Raw genomic sequence first — 24,230 nt, forward strand, 5'->3', positions numbered from 1 at the left:
TGCTCCTCCTGGGACTGGATCCACTGCTGCTCCTGGGATTGGATCCACTGCCCCTCCTGGGACTGGATCCACTGCTCCTCCTGGGACTGGATCCACTGCTCCTCCTGGGATTGGATCCACTGCTGCTCCTGGGACTGGATCCACTGCCCCTCCTGGGACTGGATCCACTGCCCCTCCTATGATTGGATCCACTGCTCCTCCTGGGACTGGATCCACTGCTCCTCCTGGGATTGGATCCACTGCCCCTCCTGGGATTGGATCCACTGCCCCTCCTGGGACTGGATCCACTGCTGCTCCTGGGATTGGATCCACTGCTGCTCCTGGGATTGGATCCACTGCTCCTCCTGGGATTGGATCCACTGCTGCTCCTGGGACTGGATCCACTGATCTTTCACAGGGAAGGGATCCACTGCTCCTCCTGGGACTGGATCCACTGCTTCTCCTGGGATTGGATCCACTGCTGCTCCTGGGACTGGATCCACTGCTCCTCCTGTGATTGGATCCACTGCTGCTCCCGGGGTTGGATCCACTGATCTTTCACAGGGAAGGGATCCACTGCTCCTCCTGGGATTTCTGCTCCTCCTGGGATCTCTGCTCACAGGGAAGGGATCCACTGCTCTTCTGGGGACCCTCTGCTTTTCCTGGGATTTCTGATCTTCCCAGGATCTCTCTCCCTCCTGTGCTCTCAGCTCCTTCCCTGTGCTCAAATCCATCAGGAAGCTCCAGGTGAACCCTGAGCTTTTGGAGCCTGAGGAAGTTCCAGCTTCCATCATCTTCCTCCAAGAGCCACCATTTCCTCCTGGAGCCACCATTCTCCTCCAAGTACCCTCAGGAATCATCATCTTCCTCCAGGAGCCATCATCTTCCTCCTCCAGGAGCCACCATCCTTTTCCAGGAATCATCTTCCTCCAAGAACCACCATCCTCTTCCTCCTCCAGGAACCCTCATCTTCCTCCAGGAACTCTCCTCCTCCTCCTCTTCCTTCCCAAGGACCCACCATCCTCATCCTCCTGGAATCCTCCTCCTCCAGGAACTTATCCATCCATCCATCATCCATCCATCATCCATCATCCATCCATCCATCATCCATCCATCATCCATCCATCCATCCATCCATCATCCATCCATCATCCATCCATCATCCATCCATCCATCATCCATCCATCCATCCATCCATCATCCATCCATCATCCATCCATCCATCCATCATCCATCCATCATCCATCCATCATCCATCCATCATCCACCATCCATCATCCACCATCCATCATCCATCCATCATCCATCCATCATCCATCATCCATCCATCCATCCATCATCCATCCATCATCCATCCATCCATCATCCATCCATCATCCATCATCCATCCATCCATCCATCATCCATCCATCATCCATCCATCCATCATCCATCCATCATCCATCCATCCATCCATCATCCATCCATCCATCCATCATCCATCCATCCATCATCCATCCATCATCCATCCATCCATCCATCCATCCATCATCCATCATCCATCCATCCATCCATCCATCCATCCATCCATCCATCCATCCATCCATCCATCCATCCATCCATCATCCATCCATCATCCATCCATCATCCATCCATCCATCCATCATCCATCCATCCATCCATCATCCATCCATCCATCATCATCCTCCATCCCCAAAGCTCTCCCAGCCCCCCAGGCTGTGCCCAAAGGGAACTGAAGGTCACTTACCCACCTGAGCTGCTGGCACCTCCCTGCAGGCTCCAGGCCAGGCCCAGGGCTCTGGCTCAGCCTCTCTTCTGCAGCTGGAGGCCAAAATAAACCCAGAACCTGCTGCAGAACCTGCTGCTGCCTCCTCCTGCAAAGCTCTAACCTGGCTCAGTGCTCATCCTTCCTCTGTGTCCTGCTCTACCTGGTCACTCATCGCTGGAGGAAAGGGAGCAAGGTAAAGAAAAGGTTATAAAAATAATGATAATTTTTAAAAAATTTAAAAATCAGGATTATAAAATCTAAAATTTTATTGAGACAAAAAAAAAAAAAAAATCAAAATGAAACAAAACAACAACAAAAAAAAACCCCAAAATAAAAACTGGACAGAGCTCGGTATGAAGTTAAAATCCAAACACGAACTTTTACATTTGCACACAGATGTTTGCACAGGAACCCAAACACATGCTCATAAAAAAGGTTTGTACAATGCACGTCAAGATCCCACCCCTGGAGTCACTTAAATAGTTCAGGATTTGGGAAATAAATCTGATTTCAAAAATCCAAACAATCCTCCCCAGGTTCTGGGAGAGCAGCTCCCAGCCTGGCTCTGGGGAGGAATTCAGACTGATTGTGGATTTTTCCTTGTGCTGGTTCCTCTCCCTGCCACATTCCCTCCCTGCTGGGCAGGAAAATCCAGGGTGAGAAAAGGAACAAATGGTCACAAATTCAGGAAATCTTCTTTTTTTTTTTTTTTTTTTTCTTTTTTTGATTCCCCCCCCCATGATTTGGAGAAATAGCACCTTAGAACAGAAAACAAAAATGGGTTAAAAAGGCAATAAAAGGGTTAAAATCCAACCCCCCCCATACAATGCACGTGTCAGGAGTGGCAGTTCTGCTGCAGGACGATACAGAATCACAAAGTTGCATTTTCACAAAGTTTCCCCTTTGGCCCCTCCCACCCCAAAATTTCCCTCCCCTTTCCCCCAAAAATTCCCCTAAAAATCACTCGAGGATCAGTTCTGGAGATTTTGGACATTCACAGTTTTCAGTGTCTCTGTCCTCAGTTCTGGGATCTTCTCCCTTTTACCCTTAATTTTTTTTTTAATCAATTGAAATTTCTTTTCTGAATTCAGTTAAAAAAAAAATAAAAATGAATTCAGGATCTTTAAAGAAAAGAAAAAAAAGAAATAAAAATTTGGAAATGGTCTGGGAATGTCACCACCAGACCTCACTTTCCTCCTTGATTAAAAGAGATCACATTCCCCCTAAAATCCCTCCCTCCCTTCCCAAAGGATAACACCAGGAAATAGCAAAAGAAAAAAAGAAAAAAAAAAAGGAAACAAACAAAAAATAATAAAAAAAGAAAAATCAAAGACCTACACACATGCTACGCCTTAAAAATGCAGAGTTAACACTATTGGGAGCAGGGCTGGGGGCTCAGGGCTGGGCTCTGGGGGGAGCAGGATCCATCTGCACTCCCACCCCATTCCCACCCCAATCCCACCCCAATCCCATCCCCAGCCCGGCCAGTCCTTCATGGAAGGGGCTTTGCTTCCACTCCCATTGCTCTGAGACCCCTCCCCAGCCCAAATCCCCACCCCCACCCCAAGCTTTCCACACCCCCCTGGTTCTCCCTCCCCCCTGTCCCGTGGAATCTGGAATTCCAGGGGGCTCTGGGCACGGCAGGGAGCAGAGGAGTGGCTGCAGGGCACAGACACCAGCCTGCACCAGGGGCTGCTCCAAGGGCACCTCCACACCCCTCCTTTGCTCACACCCCACAAAAGTTCCAATCGTTTTCCCAAAAGCAAAACCCCCAAAGGCTGCCCGGAGCAGGGGCCAGCAGGGTTTAGTTCTTGTCCTCTTTCTTGTCATCATCCTCTGAGGGGTAGGAGTGCCATGTCAACCTCTCCTCGTAGAAGGAGATCACCACCTGTGGGCACTTGATGTTGGCTTCCTTGGCAGGCACCAGGTCAGCCTCGTCAGAGTTCTTCCTGCAGGAACAGCAGAGGGGTCAGGGAGGGGGAAGGAGGAATGGGGGAACAGGAAAATGGAATTTCTGAGAGGATCTGGGTGTGCCAGAGAACCCTGACCATAACTCTTAATCCCAACCCCTAATCCTAAACCTGACCCTAACCCTGATCCCAAACCCCTGACCATTCCCTGGGAGCAGAGCCTGACCCCCTCCCCTCCTTGCTGTCCCTTTTTGTCAAGGACTTCCTGATCCTCCTTTTCTCAGGACCAACATTCCCACTCCTGGAGCTCCAAACCCTTCCCTGCCCCTTGTGCAGACCCAGAAGGTCCCTCCTGATCCCCCTTTTCTCCAGGACCAACATTCCCTGTCCTGGAGCTCCAAACCCTTCCCTGCCCCTTGTGCAGACCCAGAAGGTCCCTCCTGATCCCCCTTTTCTCCAGGACCAACATTCCCATTCCTGGAGCTCCAAACCCTTCCCTGCCCCTTGTGCAGACCCAGAAGGTCCCTCCAGATCCCCCTTTTCTCCAGGACCAACATTCCCATTCCTGGAGCTCCAAACCCTTCCCTGCCCCTTGTGCAGACCCAGAAGGTCCCTCCTGATCCCCCTTTTCTCCAGGACCAACATTCCCACTCCTGGAGCTCCAAACCCTTCCCTGGCCACCTCCAGCCGCTCCTTGCAGTGTCCCAGAGGTGGCCACAGGACAATCCCTGTCCCCCCACCATTCCTGCTCCCAGGGATGTGCTGGGATGGCCCTGGCAATGCCCCTGCAGCCTCACCACTTCATCAGGAACATCAGCTCCCCGCTGGAGTCCGTGGCCCCGATGATTCGCTCCGGCTCGAAGCCTCGGGCGAAACCTCGCGGCTTCTCCGACTGGGGAGGGAAACAGGAGAAAATTCCAGCTGGGAATTGCCAGAGTGACACTGGCAGCTCTGGGAGGGGCAGGGAGGAACAGCTGGAACTGCAGCATGTGGGGCTGCTGTGAGAGAGGGACTGGGATTGGTTAAACTGGGAGAGGGCAGGGAACAGACTGGGATTGAACTGGGAATGGGCTGGGAACACAAACTGGGAACAGACTGGGAACAAACTGGGAATGGGCTGGGAACACAAAGTGGGAAAAGACTGGGATTGAACTGGGAATGGGCTGGGAACACAAACTGGGAATGGACTGGAACAAACTGGGAATGGGCTGGGAAACCAGACTGGGAACAGACTGGGAACAGACTGGGAACCCAAACTGGGAACAGACTGGGATCAAACTGGGAATGGGCTGGGAACACAAACTGGGAACAGACTGGGATCAAACTGGGAATGGGCTGGGAACACAAACTGGGAACAGACTGGGATCAAACTGGGAATGGGCTGGGAACACAAACTGGGAACCCAGACTGGGAACAAACTGGGAATGGGCTGGGAACAAACTGGGAATGGACTGGGAACCCAAACTGGGAAAAGACTGGGATCAAACTGGGAATGGACTGGGAACCCAAACTGGGAATGGACTGGGAACCCAAACTGGGAACAGACTGGGATCAAAGTGGGAATGGACTGGGAACCCAAACTGGGATCGAACTGGGAATGGACTGGGAAAGGAAAACAAACTGGAACCAGACCAGGAGCCAGACTGGGAACAGACTGGGATCAAACTGGGAATGGACTGGGAACACAAACCGGGAAAGGACTGGGAACATAAACTGGGATCCCAAACTGGGAATGGACTGGGAACAGTCTGGGAACCCAAACTGGAAACAGAGTGGGAAACCAGGCTGGGATCAAACTGGGAACAGACTAACAAATGGACTGGGAAATGGAAAACAGACTGGAACCAGACCAGGACCCAAACTGGGAACCAAACTGGGAACTGGACTAGGAAACCAGACTGGCAATCAAACTGGGAACACTGGGATTTTTCCCACCCAAGATATTCTCTCCCATTGCCCAACCTGGGATGGGAAATCCTTGGGAACACTGGGATTTCAGGATTTTCCAGGATTTTCTCTCCCTGCCCTGCTGCAATTCCTTGGGAACACTGGGATTTCAGGAATTTTCTCTCCCTTCCCAGCTGCAATTCCTTGGGAACACTGGGATTTCAGGAATTTTCTCTCCCTTCCCAGCTGCAATTCCTTGGGAACACTGGGATTTCAGGAATTTTCAGGATTTTCCAGGATTTTCTCTCCCTTCCCAGCTGCAATTCCTTGGGAACACTGGGATTTCAGGATTTTCCAGGATTTTCTCTCCCTTCCCAGCTGCAATTCCTTGGGAACACTGGGATTTCAGGATTTTCCAGGATTTTCCAGGATTTTCTCTCCCTGCCCTGCTGCAATTCCTTGGGAACACTGGGATTTCAGGATTTTCCAGGATTTTCAGGATTTTCCAGGATTTTCTCTCCCTGCCCTGCTGCAATTCCTTGGGAACACTGGGATTTCAGGAATTTTCAGGATTTTCCAGGATTTTCTCTCCCTTCCCAGCTGCAATTCCTTGGGAACACTGGGATTTCAGGAATTTCTCTCCCTTCCCAGCTGCAATTCCTTGGGAACACTGGGATTTCAGGATTTTCCAGGATTTTCAGGATTTTCCAGGATTTTCTCTCCCTTCCCAGCTGCAATTCCTTGGGAACACTGGGATTTCAGGATTTTCTCTCCCTGCCCTGCTGCAATTCCTTGGGAACACTGGGATTTCAGGATTTTCCAGGATTTTCTCTCCCTTCCCAGCTGCAATTCCTTGGGAACACTGGGATTTCAGGATTTTCCAGGATTTTCCAGGATTTTCTCTCCCTTCCCAGCTGCAATTCCTTGGGAACACTGGGATTTCAGGATTTTCCAGGATTTTCAGGATTTTCCAGGATTTTCTCTCCCTTCCCAGCTGCAATTCCTTGGGAACACTGGGATTTCAGGAATTTTCAGGATTTTCCAGGATTTTCTCTCCCTTCCCAGTTGCAATTCCTTGGGAACACTGGGTTTTCAGGAATTTTCAGGATTTTCCAGGATTTTCTCTCCCTTCCCAGCTGCAATTCCTTGGGAACACCAGCATTCTCCCTCTTTTCTCTCCCTCCCTGCCAGCTCCAGCTCAGCCAACGCCTCATCCTCCTCCCGGACCCTCCCTCTCCCCATCCCTCAGAAAAACCCCTGGAAAAACCCCCTGAAAAGGGCTTTTCCAGGGCCAGGGACCCCATTCCAGGCTGACCTCCTCCTTCTTTTTCTTTGGCTTGCTCTCCTCGCCCTTGTCCTCGCTGTCAGACTCAGCCTTGCGTTTGCTGCCCTCGCATTTCTCGCTCTCGTGCGCGGTTTTCTGCGACTGCAGGAATTCCGCGATCAGGTCGGGACAATCCAGGTTCTCCTCGGGCTCCCACGTGTTGTCCTCGCTGCCACCAAACACAAATCCATCATTTTTCCCAAAGGTTTTTTCCCCTCCCAAAATAAAAAACCATCAGCAGGATGTTGGGGATGCAGAATTTGAGCTGGGTCCCGTTCCCAGTTCCCTTGTTGGATCATGGGGTGTTGATCCAGCTCCTCATCCCAGAGTTTTTTCTCAGCTTCCAGGGTTGTTTAGGGAATTAAAAATTCCTGAAAATCCATCCAGTGCTGGCTGGGAAAACTCTGGATTCAGAGCTGGGAGAACCTTGGAGGAAATTCTCTTCTCAGGAGAGAATTTCTTGGATCCCACACTGGGTAGGATGGGGGAAATCCCTCCAGGATCTGTTTCCAGGTTGGAATGGGATTTCCTACCCTGGAACTCTGGGATTTTCCAGGATTTTCCTCCAGCTCCTTGGGAAAACTGAGATTTTCTTTAGGAACACCAGGGTTTTCCAGGATTTTTTCTCCCTCCTTGCCTTGGCAACACTGGGATTTTCCTTGGGAGTAGTGGGATTTTCTCTCTCCCTGCCCTGCTGGAGTTCTTTAGGAACAGTGGAATTTTCTTAGTGAAAAGTGAGATTTTCCCCATCCAGGATTTTCTCTCCCTACCCTGCTGGAGTTCTTTGGGAATACTGGGATTTTCCTTAGGAACACTGGGATTTTCCTTAGGAAAACACTGGGACTTTCCTTAGGAACACTGGCATTTTCCAGGCTTTTCTCTCCCTCCCCACCCCACTGGAATTCTTTAGGAACAACATGATTTTCCTTGGGAACACTGGAACTCCCCAAGATTTTCCCTCCTTCCCTGGGATATCAAATCCTTGGCACCACCGGGATTTTCCCACCTTGGCCCAATGAGGTTTTTCCCATTTTCCCCTCCCTCCTTTGGGACCAGAACCCCTCAAAAACCCAGGAATTTTTTTGGGAACCCCCTGCTGGAAAAGCCCAGGGATGACTCACTCAGAGAATCCCTTCCACTTGAGCAGATATTCCACTTTTCCCTTCACCACACGCCGATCCAGGACCTTTTCCACCACGTACTCCTCCTCCTCCTCCTCCAGCACCTCTTCCACCTTTTTCTTGTTCTGCTTTTTTCCCATTGTGCTGGCCAGCTTCAAGGCTTTCCCGGGCTGCTGCAGAGGGGAAAAAAAAATCTGGGATCAGGTGGGAACATCCTGGGAAATCCCAGAGAAATCCCGTTGGATTTACGCCAAAGATTTGGATTTTTACTCTTTGATTTCAGCAATTTCAGGAATTTTTTTTTTTTTATTTTTCCAGTTTATTCCTGGGCTCTCCCAGAGCTGCCTTTCCCATTTTTGCAGGATTTTCTCTGCCTGTCCTTATTGGGATAGGAGATCCTCAGGAACACTGGGATTTTCCCATTTTTCCAGGATTTTCTCTCCTTGCCTTGCCTGGGATGGGAAATCCTTGGGAAAACTGGGATTTTTACAAATTCCAGGGGTTTGTATGAACTCAAATTCTATCAGCTGTTATTCCCAGTTAAATCCATGCTCATTCCCATTCAAAACCCTGGATTCAGAGCCAGGAAAAGTCTTGGATTTCAAGGTGGGAATATTCTGGAAATCCCTGGATTCCAAGTGGAAAAACTCTGCATCTAGAGAGGGGAAAACCCCTTTTTGGGTTCATTTTTGGGATCCATTTTTCCCACATTCCCAGAAGGAATTCCTGAAGGATAAATGAGCATTCCAAGCCCATTCCCTTTTTTTTCTTTTTTTTTTTTTTTTTGCATTTCCCAGAGCTGGAGCAGCCCCAAATTCCAAGATCTGGAGCCTGACCCTCCCCTCTCAATTTCGGGAGGAATTTTAGGATTTATCCCTAATTTTCTTTTTCCACATTTCCAGCCTTTTTCACAGCAAATCCTGCAATTATCCCGCCAAATCCCCAATTTTTTATCCCGGGATATTCCTCATTTTTATAGGAACACAAAGAGCTGCTTCCAAACCCCATCCAGACATTTCCCAGCCAAGAGAAAAATTCTCATTCCCAGCTCCAAATCCACTTTTTCCTGGGAAAACCTTTCCCAGATCTTTCTCCAATCACACAAATCCCCGCTGGGATTCCCAAAACTTTTCCCAGCCCCCATTTCCCAGAGTTTTGGCTCCCGAAATTCCAGGGAATTTCCCGCAGAACGGCTCCTGCTGCAGCTGCTTTTCCCTTCCCGGCACATTCCCGCTCCCAGCTCCGCCCCAAATTCCCCAATTCCTCTCCCAAATTCGGATTCCCGGGATTTTTTTCCCGTTTCCCGCCAAAAGTTGTCGCTTGTCCCTCCCCGATCCTTTTCCCGGGTTCCCGTTTTTCCAGGGACATCCCCTTCCCCTTTTGGAATCCCCCGAAATTCCACTTTTCCCATCACAAAAATCCCTTTTCCTTCTCAAAAATCTCACTTTTTCTTCCTCCAAAGTCACCCCAAAAATCTCATTTTTCCCATCACAAATCCAACATTTTCCCCCCTCACAAATCCCATTTCCCCCCTCAAAAATCCAACATTTTCCCCCGGACAAATCCAACATTTCCCCCCCTGACAAATCCCTTTTTCCCCTCACAAATCCAACATTTTCCCCCTCAAAAATCCAATTTTTCCCCTCACAAATCACGCTTTTTCTTCCCCCAAAATCACATTCTCCCCTCACAAATCCCCCTTTTTTCCTCCCTCTAAAACCCCGATTTCTTTCTCCTCCCAAATCCCACTTTTCCCCTGACAAGATCCCTTCTTCTTGCCCCCAAAATCACCTTTTCTCCCTCACAAATTCCACATTTTTTTCCCCCCCAAACACATTTCCACCCTGCAGTTTCCCCTTTTCCAGCTTCCCAACGCTTCTCTCTGCATGGGATCTCCCCAACCCCAAAACTCCTGGATCCCAAAACTCCTGGATCCCAAAAATTCCTGGATCCCAAAACTCCTGGATCCCAAAATTCCTGGATCCTAAAACTCCTGGATCCCAAAATTCCTGGATCCCAAAACTCCTGGATCCCAAAACTCCTGGATCCCCAAAATTTCTGGATCCCAAAACTCCTGGATCCCAAAACTCCTGGATCCCAAAATTCCTGGATCCCAAAACTCGCCTTTCCCCCTGTGCAGCTCCTTTTTGGGGGGCACCCCCAGAACCTTTTTCCCAATATTCCTGACATCCCATCCCACTGATTCCCCTTTCCCAGCACCCCAAATCCATCCCTGCACTGCCCCCATCCCCAAACCCCAAACCCCAAATCCCTGCACTGATCCAAACCCCAAATCCCAAATCCCTGCACTGATCCAAACCCCAAATCCCTGCACTGATCCAAACCCCAAACCCCAAATCCCTGCACTGACCCCATCCCCAAATCCCAAATCCCTGCACTGACCCCATCCCCAAATCCCAAATCCCTGCACTGATCCAAATCCCAAATCCCTGCATTGATCCAAATCCCAAATCCCTGCACTGATCCAAACCCCAAACCCCAAATCCCTGCACTGACCCCATCCCCAAATCCCAAATCCCTGCACTGATCCAAACCCCAAATCCCTGCACTGATCCAAACCCCAAATCCCTGCACTGACCCCATCCCCAAATCCCAAATCCCTGCACTGATCCAAACCCCAAATCCCAAATCCCTGCACTGATCCAAACCCCAAATCCCTGCACTGATCCAAACCCCAAATCCCTGCACTGATCCAAACCCCAAACCCCTTCATTGATCCCATCCTCAAACCCCAAATCCCTGCACTGATCCAAACCCCAAATCCCTGCACTGATCCCATCCCCAAACCCCTTCATTGATCCCATCCCCATCCCCAAATCCCTGCACTGCTCCAAACCCCAAACCCCTGCACTGATCCCATCCCCAAATCCCCTCACCGATTCCCTCTCTGCACCCCAAATCTTTGCACTGACCCCTCCCCATCACCCCCAAATCCATCCCCACCCTGTCCCCCCCCCTTTCCCCTCACTCGCCCCCCCAAACCCCCCAAAATCCCCCCCCACCCCCTCAGCACCTCCCCTCCCCCAACGCCCGCCCCGCCCCCCTTCACCCCCCTCGGCCTCGACCCCCCCCGCGCCCCCCTCGCCGCCGCGGCGGCCGGGGCGCGCTCGCCGCTGACCGTGCACAGCCCCGCCGCCGGTGTCCGAGGGAAGGGCCGCGGGGGCGCGCTCGGGGGTCGGGGGGGCCCGGGCCTGGCCGCGCTCCGTCCGCCGCCCTGAACAAAAGAGCCCGGCCAGCGCCGCTGCCCGCCGCGCGCACCGCGCCTGCGCCGCGCCCGCGCGGGGCGCGCCGGGAGGTGTAGTCCGCGCTGCCGCCCAGCCGCAGTGCGTTCCGTGGGGCCGCGCGGGGTGTGATGGGAGTTGTAGTCCGCGGAGAACGGCAGCTCTGCGTGCGCGAGGGGTGTGATGGGAGGTGTAGTCCGGGGTGGTCACGCCCCTCCTCTCTACTTGTCGTTAACTAAATAATTAAGTAGTAAATAAATTAAATCAAGCACTAATTACATTAAATTAATTTAATCATTAATGGTGAGAAAGTCCTCGCGGGTCTTCGAGTCCAAGCCGCGCCCCAAACCGTCCATTGTGCCAGCGCCCAGGGAAGGGTCCCGTTCACGGCAACCATAAATAATCTGATTTAGGGAATCTTGGAATCATTCAGGCTGGAGAAGCTGCCTAAGATTGACCAGTCCAGCCATTCCCCCAGCACCGCCACGGCACGGCCAACCCGCGTCCCCAAGCGCCACATCCACGTGGTTTTGGGGATGGGGACACCAGCACCAGGCTGGGCAGCGGTGCCAGTGTCAGATCCCCCTTTCCATGCAGAAATTCCTGCTGATGCCCAGCCCGAGGCCGTTCCTTCTCCTCCTGCCGCTGTTCCCTGGATAAACATTCCCGCTCCTGGTGCTCCAAACTCCCCTTGTCCCGGGGCTCCGGACCACAGCAAGGTCCGAACTACAACTCCCAGCATACCCCGTACCGGAAGTTCCGGTCACACCCGCGCAATGAACGCGCGCGCCGCCGCCGCTGCTTAAAGGGGCCGCGGGCTTTGCGAGGTGAGGGGGCCCTGAGGGGAGGGGGCAGATCTGGGGGGTCCCTCGGGGGGTCCCGGTGTCTCCAAACACCAAAAAAACCCTCAAAAACCCTCAAAACCAACCAAAGATACCCCAAAAGCCTCTCCCGGCGGGGCCGGGCCGGGGCTCGCCCTCAGCGCCCGGCTGGGCTGGCTCGGGCCGCGGCTCCCATCTCTGTCCTGAGGAATTTTTTCCTTCCCTGTGAGGCAAAATTCCCTGAAATTCCCCCCGCGGTGTTTTCCAAGCGGCGTGGGAAAGGAATAAATGGGATTCATTCCAGTTTTCCCCGTTTTTCTCTGCGTTTTTTGGGACTCGTGGTGGTGCAGGATATCCCTAGGAGTGGGATCAGGAATCTTTTCATTCCCTGGAAGGCAAAAGATCCTGAAAAATTAATTCCAGTGTTATCGAGGGGCGGCTGTGTCCAAGGAAAATAGGGAATAAATGGGATTGATTTGTTAACATCCTCAGGAGTTCAGGGGAAATCAGGAATAAATTGAATTAATTCCCGGTTTTTTCTGGCTCTCCTGGAACACCAATCCCGGGCAGCAGAGCCTGGGAGAATCCCGAATTTGAGAGAAATAACCCCAAAATGGGAATCCCACGACCCCTCAAATTGAGGCTTTTCCCAGATTCCAGGGATTTCCAATATTCCCAAAATCTGCAGGATCCCAGAAATCTGGGGGATGCTGAATCATGGAAGGATTTCTCTTTCTAAATCCCATTTTTTTTTCTGTTTGTTTTTTTCCCAGATGTTCCCTGCTGGGCTCTAGGATGTTGGAGAACCAAGAGGAAGTGAGGAACATTCCTGGTTTATTCCCAGATTCTGGAATTTGGGCGAGTTGAAGTCTTGGGAATTCCATCTCTGTGGAATAATCCATGGGGATGAGTGCAGGAGCAGCTGGGAATAATGGGAATAATGGGAATAATGGAAATGGGAATAATGGAAATAATGGAAATGGGAATAATGGGAATGGGAAGAATGGGAATAATGGGAATAATGGGAATGGGAAAAATGGGAAGAATGGGAAGAATGGGAATGGGAAGAATGGGAATAATGGGAATAATGGGAATGGGAAGAATGGGAAGAATGGGAATGGGAATAATGGGAAGGGAATGGGAATGTCTGAAAAAGCTTGAATGGGGTGGATCCCAGTTTTTGGAGCCCCTGATCCCATTCCCAGAGCTCTGGGAATGCAGGGCTGGGTGGATCCTGGATTTTGGAATCCCTGATCCCATTCCCAGGAATCTGGGAATGCAGGGCTGGGTGGATCCTGATTTTTGGAATCCCTGATCCCATTCCCAGAGCTCTGGGAATGCAGGGCTGGGTGGATCCTGGTTTTTGGAATCCCTGATCCCATTCCCAGGAATCTGGGAATGCAGGGCTGGGTGGATCCTGGATTTTGGAATCCCTGATCCCATTCCCAGAGCTCTGGGAATGCAGGGCTGGGTGGATCCTGGTTTTTGGAATCCCTGATCCCATTCCCAGGAATCTGGGAATGCAGGGCTGGGTGGATCCTGTTTTTTGGAATCCCTGATCCCATTCCCAGAGCTCTGGGAATGCAGGGCTGGGTGGATCCTGGTTTTTGGAATCCCTGATCCCATTCCCAGGAATCTGGGAATGCAGGGCTGGGTGGATCCTGTTTTTTGGAATCCCATTCCTGGAATCCCACAGGAGCTGACCACGGTGCGGGTGCAGGATCCCCGTGTGCACAACGAGGGCTCCTGGAATTCCTACGTGGATTACAAGATCTTCCTGCATGTGAGCTGGGACTGGGATGAGCCCTGGGAGGGGATTGGGATTGGGATTGGGATTGGGATGATCCCAGGACATGGAGGGGAATCCTTGGGATCACATCCTGGATCCAGCACCAGGGGGATCCTGCAGTGATTGACATGCTGATCCTTGCTGTCCAGAATTCCCAGGGATAATTCCCAGGGATAATTGCCAGGGTAATTCCCAGGGATTGCTCCCTAGGATCATTCCCATCCGGGATCCCTCAGCCCTCCATCCCAAGGATAATTCCCAGGGTCATTCCCAGGATCATTCCCAGGATCATTCCCAGCCCATTCCCAGGGTCATTCTCAGCATATTCCCAAGGATCATTCCCAAGGATCATTCCCAAGGATCACTCCCAGCCCATTCCCAGCCCATTCCCAGCCCATTCCCAGCCCATTCCCAAGGATCATTCCCAGCCCATTCCCAGGGCCATTCCCAGCCCATTCCCAGGATCATTCCCAGCCCATTCCCAGCCCATTCCCAGGGCCATTCCCAGCCCATTCCCAGCCCATTCCCAGCCCATTCCCAGCCCATTCCCAGCCCATTCCCAGGACCATTCCCAGCCCATTCCCAGCCCATTCCCAAGGATCATTCCCAGCCCATTCCCAGGGCCATTCCCAGCCCATTCCCAAGGATCATTCCCAGCCCATTCCCAGCCCATTCCCAGCCCATTCCCAGGATCATTCCCAGCCCATTCCCAGCCCATTCCCAGGACCATTCCCAGCCCATTCCCAGGACCATTCCCAGCCCATTCCCAGGACCATTCCCAGCCCATTCCCAGCCCATTCCCAGCCCATTCCCAGCCCATTCCCAGCCCATTCCCAGGATCATTCCCAGCCCATTCCCAGCCCATTCCCAGGATCATTCCCAGCCCATTCCCAGCCCATTCCCAGGATCATTCCCAGCCCATTCCCAGCCCATTCCCAAGGGAATTCCCATCCCGTCCCTCCTGCCTTTCCCAGACCAACAGCAAGGCTTTCACCGCCAAGACCTCGTGCGTGCGGCGCCGCTACCGCGAGTTCGTGTGGCTGCGGCGGCAGCTCCAGAGGAACGCGGGGCTGGTGTAAGGATTCCCGGGATGGGGGGCACGGGGAGCCCCTCGGGGCTGGGGGAGGGGGATCCGCCCCTGCCCATCCCAAATCCCCCCCGGTTCTCCAGGCCGGTACCGGAGCTGCCGGGAAAGGCGGCGTTCTTCGTGGGCAGCACGGATGAGTTCATCGAGCGGCGGCGGCGGGGGCTGCAGCTCTTCCTGGAGAGGTGGGACGGGCTGGACACGGGGGGGCAGTGGGGTGGGGGTTAGTGGGGTTAGTGGGGTTAGTGGGGTTATAGGGGTGGGGGGTTATTGGGTGGGGGTTATTGGGGTGGGGGGTTATTGGGGTGTGGGGTTATTGAGGTTTGGGGTTACTGGGGTGGGGTTATTGGGGTGTGGAATTATTGGGTGAGGGGTTATTGGGGTTTGTGGTTAGTGGGGTGGGGGGTTATTGGGGTGTGGGGTTATTGGGGTGGGGGGTTATTGGGGTGGGGGGTTATTGGGTGGGGGTTATTGGGGTGTGGAATTATTGAGTGAGGGGTTATTGGGGTTTGGGATTATTGAGGTTTGGGGTTACTGGGGTGGGGTTATTGGGGTGGGGGTTATTGGGGTGGGGGTTATTGGGGTGTGGGGTTATAGGGGTGTGGGGTTTTTGGGTGGGGGGTTATTGGGGTGGGGTTATTGGGTGGGGTTATTGGGGTGTGGAATTATTGGGTGGGGTGTTATTGGGGTTTGGGGTTAGTGGGGTTTGTGGTTAGTGGGGTGGGGGGTTATTGGGTGAGGGGTTATTGGGTGTGGGGTTATTGGGGTGTGGGGTTATTGGGGTGGGGGGTTATTGGGGTGGGGGGTTATTGGGGTGTGGGGTTATAGGGGTGTGGGGGGTTATTGGGGTGTGGGGTTATTGGGGTGGGGGGTTATTGGGGTGGGGGGTTATTGGGTGGGGGTTATTGGGTGGGGGTTATTGGGGTGTGGGATTATTGGGTGGGGGGTTATTGGGGTTTGTGGTTATTGGGGTGTGGGGTTAGTGGGGTGGGGGGTTATTGGGGTGTGGGGTTATTGGGGTGTGGAATTATTGGGTGGGGTGTTATTGGGGTTTGGGGTTAGTGGGGTTTGTGGTTAGTGGGGTGGGGGGTTATTGGGTGAGGGGTTATTGGGGTGGGGGTTATTGGGGTGGGGGGTTATTGGGGTGGGGGTTATTGGGGTGTGGGGTTATAGGGGTGAGGGGTTATTGGGTGGGGGGTTATTGGGGTGGGGGGTTATAGGGGTGAGGGGTTATTGGGTGGGGGGTTATTGGGGTTTGGGATTGTCTGGGGTTTGGGGTTTTCTGGAATTTGGGGTTATCTGGGACTTGGGAATTTGGGGTATGTGACTCGGGGTTTGGGATTATTGGGATTTGGGATTGTTTGGGGTTTGAGATTGTTTGGGGTTTGTGATTTGGGGTTTGTGATTTTTTGGGGGTTGACGATTGGGAATGTATGGGGTTTGGGATTTGGGATTGTTTGGGGATTTGGGATTGTTTGAGGTTTCTGATTTGAGGTTTGGGATTTAGGATTATTAGGGATTTGGGAAGAGCTGCGGGGTGGCCGGGAGGTGAGAGCAGTGAGAGCTGGCTCACCCTGGCGGCCCTCGCTGCTGTCCCTGTCCCTGCGCGGCAGTGACGCGCCGTGTCCCGTCCGCAGGGTGCTGCAGAGCGCCGTGCTGCTCTCCGACAGCCGCCTGCACCTCTTCCTGCAGAGCCAGCTGCCCCCGCCCGCCATCGAGGCGTGCGTGCAGGGCCGGGGCCCGCACTCGGTCACCGGGGCCATCCTGCACTACGCCATGGCGGGCCCGGCCCGGGGACAGCGCAGGGACAGCGCGGGCCCGCCCGCGGCCAGGTGACCCCGCGGGAGGGGCGGGGAACGGGGCGGGGAACGGGCGGGGAACGGGCGGGGAACGGGCGGGACCGGGGCGGGGAACGGGCGGGAACGGGGCGGGGAACGGGGCGGGGAACGGGGTGGGGAATGGGCGGGGAACGGGCGGGACCGGGGTGGAGAACGGGCGGGGAACGGGCGGGACCGGGGTGGGGAATGGGCGGGAACGGGCGGGACCGGGGCGGGGAACAGGCGGGGAACGGGCAGGAGCAGCCGGGGCTGTCCCGGATCGTCCCTGCACTGCCCCTTTTGGGGATCCCGGGGCACTCCCAGCTCCTTTTAGAGGATCCCAGGGCACTCCCAGCTCCTAATAGGGGATCCCAGGGCACTCCCAACTCCTTTTGGGGGATCCCAGAACACTCCCAGCTCCTTTTTAGGGATCCCAGGGCACTCCCAGCTCCTTTTAGGGAATCCCAGGGCACTCCCAGCTCCTTTTAGGGGACCCCAGGGCACTCCCAGCTCCTTTTAGGGGACCCCAGGGCACTCCCAGCTCCTTTTAGGGGATCTCAGGGCACTCCCAGCTCCTTTTCAGGGATCCTAGGACATTCCCAACTCCTTTTAGGGAATCCCAGAGCAGCCCCAGCTCCTTTTTAGGGATCCCAGGACATTCCCAGCTCCTTTTTTGGGATCCCAGGGCATTCCCAGCTCCTCTCTGGATCCCAGAGGATCCCAGGCAGGGGGGCTGGGATGTCCCTGGCAATGATGGCAATGTTCCCCCTGTTCCAGCTCCAGGCTTGGTACTTCCACAAAATCCTGACATTCCCTGGATCCCTTTTGCTGCTCTTTTCCAGCTGTGCTGGCCTGGAGAGCTTCCCCTACTGGAGTGACTTTGGCATGGATGAGGCACGGCCAGAGAGCCCAGCTGGACACAGAGTGACCCCTCTGGACAGCCCAGAGAGCCCAGCTGGACACAGAGTGACCCCTCTGGACAGCCCAGAGAGTCCAGCTGGACACAGAGTGACCCCTCTGGACAGCCCAGAGTGTCCAGCTGGACACAGAGTGACCCCTCTGGACAGCCCAGAGTGTCCAGCTGGACACAGAGTGACCCCTCTGGACAGCCCAGAGTGTCCAGCTGGACACAGAGTGACCCCTCTGGACAGCCCAGAATATCCAGCTGGACACTGAGTGACCCCTCTGGACACCCCCAGGCCCTGCTGCCCTCGCTGGGAGAGGGATCAGCACGGAGCCACTGGGATGGACTGGGAGCACTGGGAATGTGGCCTCAGCCGTGTCCAAGCTCTTTCCCAGTGGATTCCTGATATTCCCTGATATTCCAGCTGTGTTTTCTTCTCTCTGCTCCTGCCTCAAATCCCTCTGGAATTCCCAAACTGTGCTCCAATCCCTCTGGAATTCCCAAACTGTGCTCCAATCCCTCTGGAATTCCCAAACTGTGCTCCAATCCCTCTGGAATTCCCAAACTGGGCTCCAATCCCTCTGGAATTCCCAAACTGGGCCAATCAGAGCTGAGCTTCCCACTGGGAAAAGGGAGGAATGGGGCTGGAATTTGTGTCCCCTTCCTGCTGGGGCTGCTCCAGGGATTTTTGGGAAAGCAGGAGCAGCTCAGGGGGTTTTGGGGTCCTCCCCTCCCTCAGCACTTGGTGTGGGAAATAAAATAAATAAAAATAAAAATGAAAATAAATAAAATTAAACTGGAAGTGGAGGAGACTTTTCTGTGTTCTGCTGGGCTTGGGGGTGGGAGAAGCGCTGGGAATTTTGGGATTTTGGGAATTTGGGAATTGGCAGGGTTTGGGAAGGTTTTGGGAATGTTGGGAATCCCTTTTGGGAATCCCTTGGAGGCGCAGCGGGAATGGCAGGAGGAGTTCAGGGCTGTGATTGGCTGAGCCTCTCATTAATATTCATAAGCACTCATTAATATTCATGAACGCGCTGCTGGGAATGGCGCAGATGTGCCTGGATCGGATCAGAATCCAGGGATCCACTCCAAATCCAGGGATCCACTCGGAATCCAGGGATCTGATCTGAATTCTGGGATCCACCCAGAACCCAGGGATCCAGTCTGAATCCACGGATCAGATCAGAATCCTGCGGTCTGTGCTGAATCCATGGATCTGATCCCAGCCCAAGGATCTGCTCCAGAGGGATCTGAGCCCAGTTTGGGAATTCCAGAGGGATCTGAGCCCAGTTTGGGAATTCCAGAGGGATCGGGGCTGGCAGGGCCCTACCACCATCTAGCGGCCCCGCAGCCGCATGCGGGAGGGGAGGGAAACCCGGAAAAGCAGGAAAAGAAAAACGGGAAAAGCAGGAAAAGCAGGAGGGGGATGCGCTGGATTCACCCTCACAGCAAAGGGGCCATTCCCGATAATTCCCGACAATTCCCGATAATTCCCGACAATTCCCTATCATTCCTGACAATTGCCGGTAACTCCCGATAATTCCCGAACATTCCCGACAATTCCCGGCCACTCCCAGTCATTCTCGGAACAGCCAAACTTGGAGAGAAAAAGGATTTATTGAGGGAGAACACCTGGATTTGGGATGGGGGAACACCTGGATTTGGGATGAGGGAACACCTGGATTTGGGATGGGGGAACACCTGGATTTGGGATGGAGGAACAGCCGGATTTGGGATGAGGGAACACCTGGATTTGGGATCTCCAGGGAATTTGGGGTTGACGCAGGAAAAGCAGGATAACGAGAGTGGGAGATCTCCAGGGAATTTGGGATTTTTGGGAGAAGCGGGATGCGTGCCTCAGTTTCCCCACGGAATGGCTCCAGGAAGGATTTTTGGGATCAATCCACTCGGTGCCAGCGCTGGGTCCTGTGGAGGAATCCCGTGGGATTTGTGGGATTTGTGGGATTTGTGGGATTTGTGGGATTTGGGATCCAGCCCCGCGCTGCCATTCCGGGCTCAGCTGCTCCAGGGAAAACTGAGGATGGAGACAAGGACAGTAGGGACACCCCAGGGAGCCCAGATCCCAAATCTCAAACCCAAAACTCTGCACCCCAAACCCAAAATGTGACCCCAAACCCCAAACCCAAGACGTGACCCCAAACCCAAAACGTGACCCCAAACCCAAAATGTGACCCCCACACCCCACCCCCCCAAACTCCAAACCCCAAACCCAAAACTCTGCACCCCAAACCCAGAACGTGACCCCAAACCCAAAATGTGACCCCAAACCCCCCACCCCAAACCCCACACTCCAAACCCCAAAACCCCAAACCTGGCCCCAAATCCCAAATCTTAGACTCCAAACCCCAAACCTCAAATTCTCCACCCCACACCCCAAATCCCACACCCCAAACCCCAAATTCTGCACCCCAAACCCCAAATTCTGCATCCCACACCCCAAATCCCACGCTCCAAACCCCAAATCCCACACCCCAAACCCCAAATTCTGTGCTCGCCCCCTCACCTGTCCCGTCACTGCTCCAGCTCGAAGGCGGGCATCAGGAATTCCTTCGGGACGATCCCAATTTCCTGGCCGAGCTCCCCGACCCACCAACCGTACCCGGGATATTCCTGTGGGGCCGGGATTGGGGTCAGACCCTTCCTTTGGGGCTCCGACCCCAAATCCTGAAGAAATACCCCAAATCCCACAAGAAATACCTCAAATCGCACAAAAAAAAAATTGCCCCAAATCCTACAAGAAATTCCAGCTCCCAGGCTGGAGTTTTGGAAACATCTCCAGCTGGATTTTCCTGGAAAATTTACCCAGATTTCCGTGGGATTGAAGGAAAAATCCGAATTTAACCCTAAAACTCGAATTTATCCCTAAAACCCCTCGGGCTGAGCTGCTCCCGGCCACTCCACAACACCAATCCCACTTTTGCAATCCCAATTTTTAAAACCATTTCTGCTGGAATGAGTGCTGGAATAAATACTGGGATAAATTCCGGTATTTTCTGCATCCAAAGGGAAAAAAAAAATATTCCTGAATTTATCTTTAAAACCCAAATTCATCCCTAAAACCTCGCGGGCTGAGCCGCTCCTCGGCCACTCTGCAATCCCAATTCCACTTTTGCAATCCCAATTTTAAAAAATTCCTTCTCTTCCGAATCTCGGGATAAATCTCAGGGTTTTTCAGCATCCAAAGGGATGGTAAAAAACCCCCCAAATTTATCCCTAAACCCCCGAATTTATCCCTAAAATCCAAATTTATCCCTAAAACCCCGCGGGCTGAGCCGCTCCTCGGCCATTCCGCGATCCCGATCCTCACTTTTCCAGCCCGAATTTTTAAAACCATTTCTGCTGGAATGAATGCCGGGATAAATCCCGGGATTTTTCACCCTCCGAAGGGATGGAAAAAACCCCCGAACTCTCGGCAGCCCAGCCGTCGTTTCCTCCCCCCGCGCGGGGCCAGGACGAATTAAAAGCGCATTAAACTCGCGGCAATAACGCTCGAGTCCCCGTCTCGCGCTGCCAAATTGCCCCGCGCTGCCTCGTGCAGATGTTCGTTAATTATGCTAATTTTTATTAAATCATTAGCGCCGAGCCCTGGCACGGCTGAGCTGCGTGAACTCTGCTCCGCTCCTTCCCAGCTCGATGGAATTCCTGGGTTTTGTTTTTTGGTGGGGGTTTTTTTTGGGTTTGTTTTTTTTTTTTTTTTTTTTTTTTGGGAAGCGGGAGAGGAGGAGGAGGAGGAGGGGGTTTTGTTGGAATTTTGGTTAATTAGGCGTTAATTAGACTGGGGAGGAAGGGAATTTCGAGAGGGTTGATGGAAAGGGCTGGAAAGGAGCGGATGGGAGGGGAAAGAGATTCCCGGGAGGAAAAGGGGATGGGAGGGGGGACGGGGGGCACTGGGAGCACTGGGAAGCGGAGCAGCGTCATCCCCATTCCTGGGAATGGGCAGGAGTCGGGAAATTGGGGATCTGACTCCTTTTAAAAGCTGGGAATGGATTTGGGGTTGCTGGGAATTGGATTTGGGGTCACCCCAACTCCATCTCCACATCCCCGTTCCTGGGAATCAGCAGGAAACGGGAAATCGGGGATCTGGCGCCATTTCCAGGCTGGGGATTGGATTTGGGGTCACCCCAACCCCATTCCCTCCATCCCCAGGAATCCCCAAACTGGAAATCCCATCCCACCAAGACCCATTCCATCCCACTGGGGTCTCCAAGTCCCATCCCAGGAGGGTCCAGGTGTCTCATCAGAACAGGATCTGTCCCATCCCACCAGGATCTGTCCTATCCTATCAGAATCCCCATGTCCCATCCCATTGGGATCTGAACAGGATCCGTCCCACCCCTTTGGGGTCTTTATGCCCCATCCCAGGAGGATCCAAGTGTCCCATTGGAACAGGATCTGTCCCATCCCATCAGAATCCCCATGTCCCATCCCATGGGGGTCTCCATGCCCCATCCCACCAGGATCTGTCCCATCCCACCAGGATCTGTCCCATCCCATCAGAATCCCCATGTCCCATCCCATGGGGGTCTCCATGCCCCATCCCACCAGGATCTGTCCCATCCCATCAGAACCCCCATGTCCCATCCCGTGGGGGTCTCCGTGTCCCATCCCACCAGGATCTGTCCCATCCCACTGGGGTCTCCGTGTCCCACCCCATCGCACTCCCCACATCCCAAACACCGTGGCACTCTGGTGACACTCTGGTGACACTCTGGTGACACTGTGGTGACACTGTGGTGACACTGGTGACACTGTGGTGACACTCTGGTGGCACTCTGGTGACACTGTGGTGACACTGTGGTGACACTGTGGTGGCACTCTAGTGTCACTCTGGTGACACTCTGGTGGCACTCTGGTGACACTGGTGACACTGTGGTGACACTCTGGTGGCACTCTGGTGACACTGTGGTGACACTGTGGTGAGATTCTGGTGTCACTCTGGTGTCACTCTGGTGACACTGGTGGCACTCAGGTGACACTGCGGTGACACCGGCTCCCTGCCCCAGCCCCGCCGAGCCCCGGCCAGCTCGGTGTTTATCCCCCGCCCGTTCCATCTACCGGGCCCGTTCCGTTCCATCCGCCGGGCCCGTTCCATCCCCCGCCCGTTCCATCCGCCGGGCCCGTTCCATCCACCGGGCCCGTTCCATCCGCCGGGCCCGTTCCATCTCCCGGGCCCGTTCCATCCGCCGGGCCCGTTCCATCGGGCCCGTTCCATCCCCCGCCCGTTCCATCCGCCGGGCCCGTTTCATCCGCCAGGCCCGTTCCATCGGGCCCGTTCCATCGGGCCCGTTCCATCGGGCCCGTTCCATCGGGCCCGTTCCGTTCCACCCGCCGGGCCCAGCTGCGCCGCCGCCGCTCCGCTCGCCGTTAATGTTCTCCTAAATCACCGCTCCAGGGGCCCGTCCCGCCCCCGCCGGTTCATGCCGAGTGCACGGCGGAACCGGGGCACGGCCGGGGCACGGCGGGGGCGGCGGGAGGAGCGGGGATGCGCGGCTGCGCTCGGGGAGGGGAGAGGAGGTGAAAAAAGGAAAGGAGAGAATAATAATAAAAAAAAAAAAAAGAATAAAAAAAGGAATAAAAATAAGAAAAGAAATAAGAATAAGAATAAGAATAAAAATAAAAATAAAAATAAAAATAAAAATAAAAATAAAAAAAAAATAAAAATAAAAATAAAAATAAAAATGAATAAGAATAAGAATAAGAATAAGAATAAGAATAAAAATAAAAATAAAAATAAGAATAAGAATAAAAATAAAAATAAAAATAAGAATAAGAATAAGAATAAAAATAAGAATAAAAATAAAAATTTAAAAAAATAAGAATAAGAATAAAAATAAAAATAAAAATAAGAATAAGAATAAGAATAAGAAAGAATAAAAATAAGAGTAAGAATAAGAATAGATAAGAATAAGAAAGAATAAGAATAAGAATAAGAATAAGAATAAGAATAAGAATAAGAATAAGAATAAGAATAAGAATAGAATAAATAAGAATAAGAATAAAAATAAGAATAACAGTAAGAATAGATAAGAATAAGAAAGAATAAGAATAAGAATAAGAATAAGAATAAGAATAAGAATAAGAATAAGAATAAGAATAAGAATAAGGATAAGAATAAATAAGAATAAGAAAGAATAAAAATAAGAGTAAGAATAAGAATAGATAAGAATAAGAAAGAATAAGAATAAGAATAAGAATAAGAATAAGAATAAGAATAAGAATAAGAATAAGAATAAGAATAAGAATAAGAATAAGAATAAGAATAAGAATAGAATAAATAAGAATAAGAAAGAATTAAAATAAGAATAAGAGTAAGAATAAGAATAGATAAGAATAAGAAAGAATAAAAATAAGAATAAGAGTAAGAATATAAATATAAATACATAAATCTGTGATAAGTTGTGCGAGGGTTTAGGGGGGGCAGGTAGGGAAGGTTTGGAGGTTTAGGGGTGCAGGAATCCTGGAATATTTGGGGTTCAGCAGGAATTCCCAGGGATTTGGGGTCCTGAGTGACTCGGGTTGGGGAGAGGGAAAGGAGGTGAAAAAAAATGAAAATATGAATAGAA

At 52.5% G+C, this 24,230-nt stretch overlaps 3 protein-coding genes across 4 annotated transcripts in view; 1 reads left to right on the forward strand and 2 right to left on the reverse strand.

Annotated features, from left to right (window-relative positions):
• Nucleotides 1-2,000: 2,000 nt before the first annotated feature.
• On the reverse strand, nucleotides 2,001-11,287 carry CBX1 (chromobox 1). Of its 2 annotated transcripts, none has more exons than XM_079327733.1 (5): nucleotides 11,129-11,287; nucleotides 7,990-8,162; nucleotides 6,860-7,037; nucleotides 4,455-4,549; nucleotides 2,001-3,696 (listed from the first exon to the last, which is right to left on the reverse strand). In XM_079327733.1, exons 2-5 carry the CDS (start codon nucleotides 8,127-8,129, stop codon nucleotides 3,552-3,554), a joined length of 558 nt encoding a protein of 185 aa, XP_079183859.1. In that variant the 5' UTR covers nucleotides 8,130-8,162; nucleotides 11,129-11,287; the 3' UTR covers nucleotides 2,001-3,551. The 2 variants fall into 2 exon arrangements, with proteins under 2 accessions (XP_079183859.1, XP_079183860.1); XM_079327734.1 differs by having other exon boundaries at nucleotides 3,386-3,696; nucleotides 7,990-8,159; nucleotides 11,129-11,277.
• A 688-nt stretch (nucleotides 11,288-11,975) lies between these two features.
• Nucleotides 11,976-18,435, forward strand: SNX11 (sorting nexin 11). Its single transcript, XM_079327847.1, has 7 exons — nucleotides 11,976-12,058; nucleotides 12,826-12,868; nucleotides 13,749-13,835; nucleotides 14,816-14,916; nucleotides 15,012-15,110; nucleotides 16,563-16,757; nucleotides 17,585-18,435. Exons 2-7 carry the CDS (start codon nucleotides 12,848-12,850, stop codon nucleotides 17,916-17,918), a joined length of 837 nt encoding a protein of 278 aa, XP_079183973.1. The 5' UTR covers nucleotides 11,976-12,058; nucleotides 12,826-12,847; the 3' UTR covers nucleotides 17,919-18,435.
• A 934-nt stretch (nucleotides 18,436-19,369) lies between these two features.
• Nucleotides 19,370-24,230, reverse strand: part of SKAP1 (src kinase associated phosphoprotein 1) — a gene marked incomplete at its 5' end in the record, with an annotated part of 112,488 nt that continues 107,627 nt past the window's right edge. Inside the window, 2 exons of the mRNA XM_079327812.1 lie at nucleotides 19,370-19,681; nucleotides 20,171-20,277. Of these exons, the coding sequence (XP_079183938.1) occupies nucleotides 20,179-20,277 (99 nt within the window). The 3' untranslated portion in view covers nucleotides 19,370-19,681; nucleotides 20,171-20,178. The remainder of the gene's footprint in view (nucleotides 19,682-20,170; nucleotides 20,278-24,230) is intronic.

This window comes from Erithacus rubecula (assembly GCF_903797595.1).
Source record: "Erithacus rubecula genome assembly, chromosome: 27".
In the NCBI taxonomy this organism is placed as follows: domain Eukaryota; kingdom Metazoa; phylum Chordata; class Aves; order Passeriformes; family Muscicapidae; genus Erithacus; species Erithacus rubecula.

Excerpts from the sequence above, each read along its gene's own strand:
- CBX1 (XM_079327733.1), bottom strand. The coding sequence starts at position 8,129 with ATGGGAAAAAAGCAGAACAAGAAAAAGGTGGAAGAGGTGCTGGAGGAG. Across the intron at positions 7,038-7,989 it reads AAGTGGAAGGGATTCTCTGA|CGAGGACAACACGTGGGAGC; the intron begins GTGAGTCATCCC and ends GTTTGGTGGCAG. Across the intron at positions 3,697-4,454 it reads CTGATGTTCCTGATGAAGTG|GAAGAACTCTGACGAGGCTG; the intron begins GTGAGGCTGCAG and ends CTGTTCCTGCAG.
- SNX11 (XM_079327847.1), top strand. The coding sequence starts at position 12,848 with ATGTTGGAGAACCAAGAGGAA. Across the intron at positions 12,869-13,748 it reads TGTTGGAGAACCAAGAGGAA|GAGCTGACCACGGTGCGGGT; the intron begins GTGAGGAACATT and ends GGAATCCCACAG. Across the intron at positions 16,758-17,584 it reads GCGGGCCCGCCCGCGGCCAG|CTGTGCTGGCCTGGAGAGCT; the intron begins GTGACCCCGCGG and ends GCTCTTTTCCAG.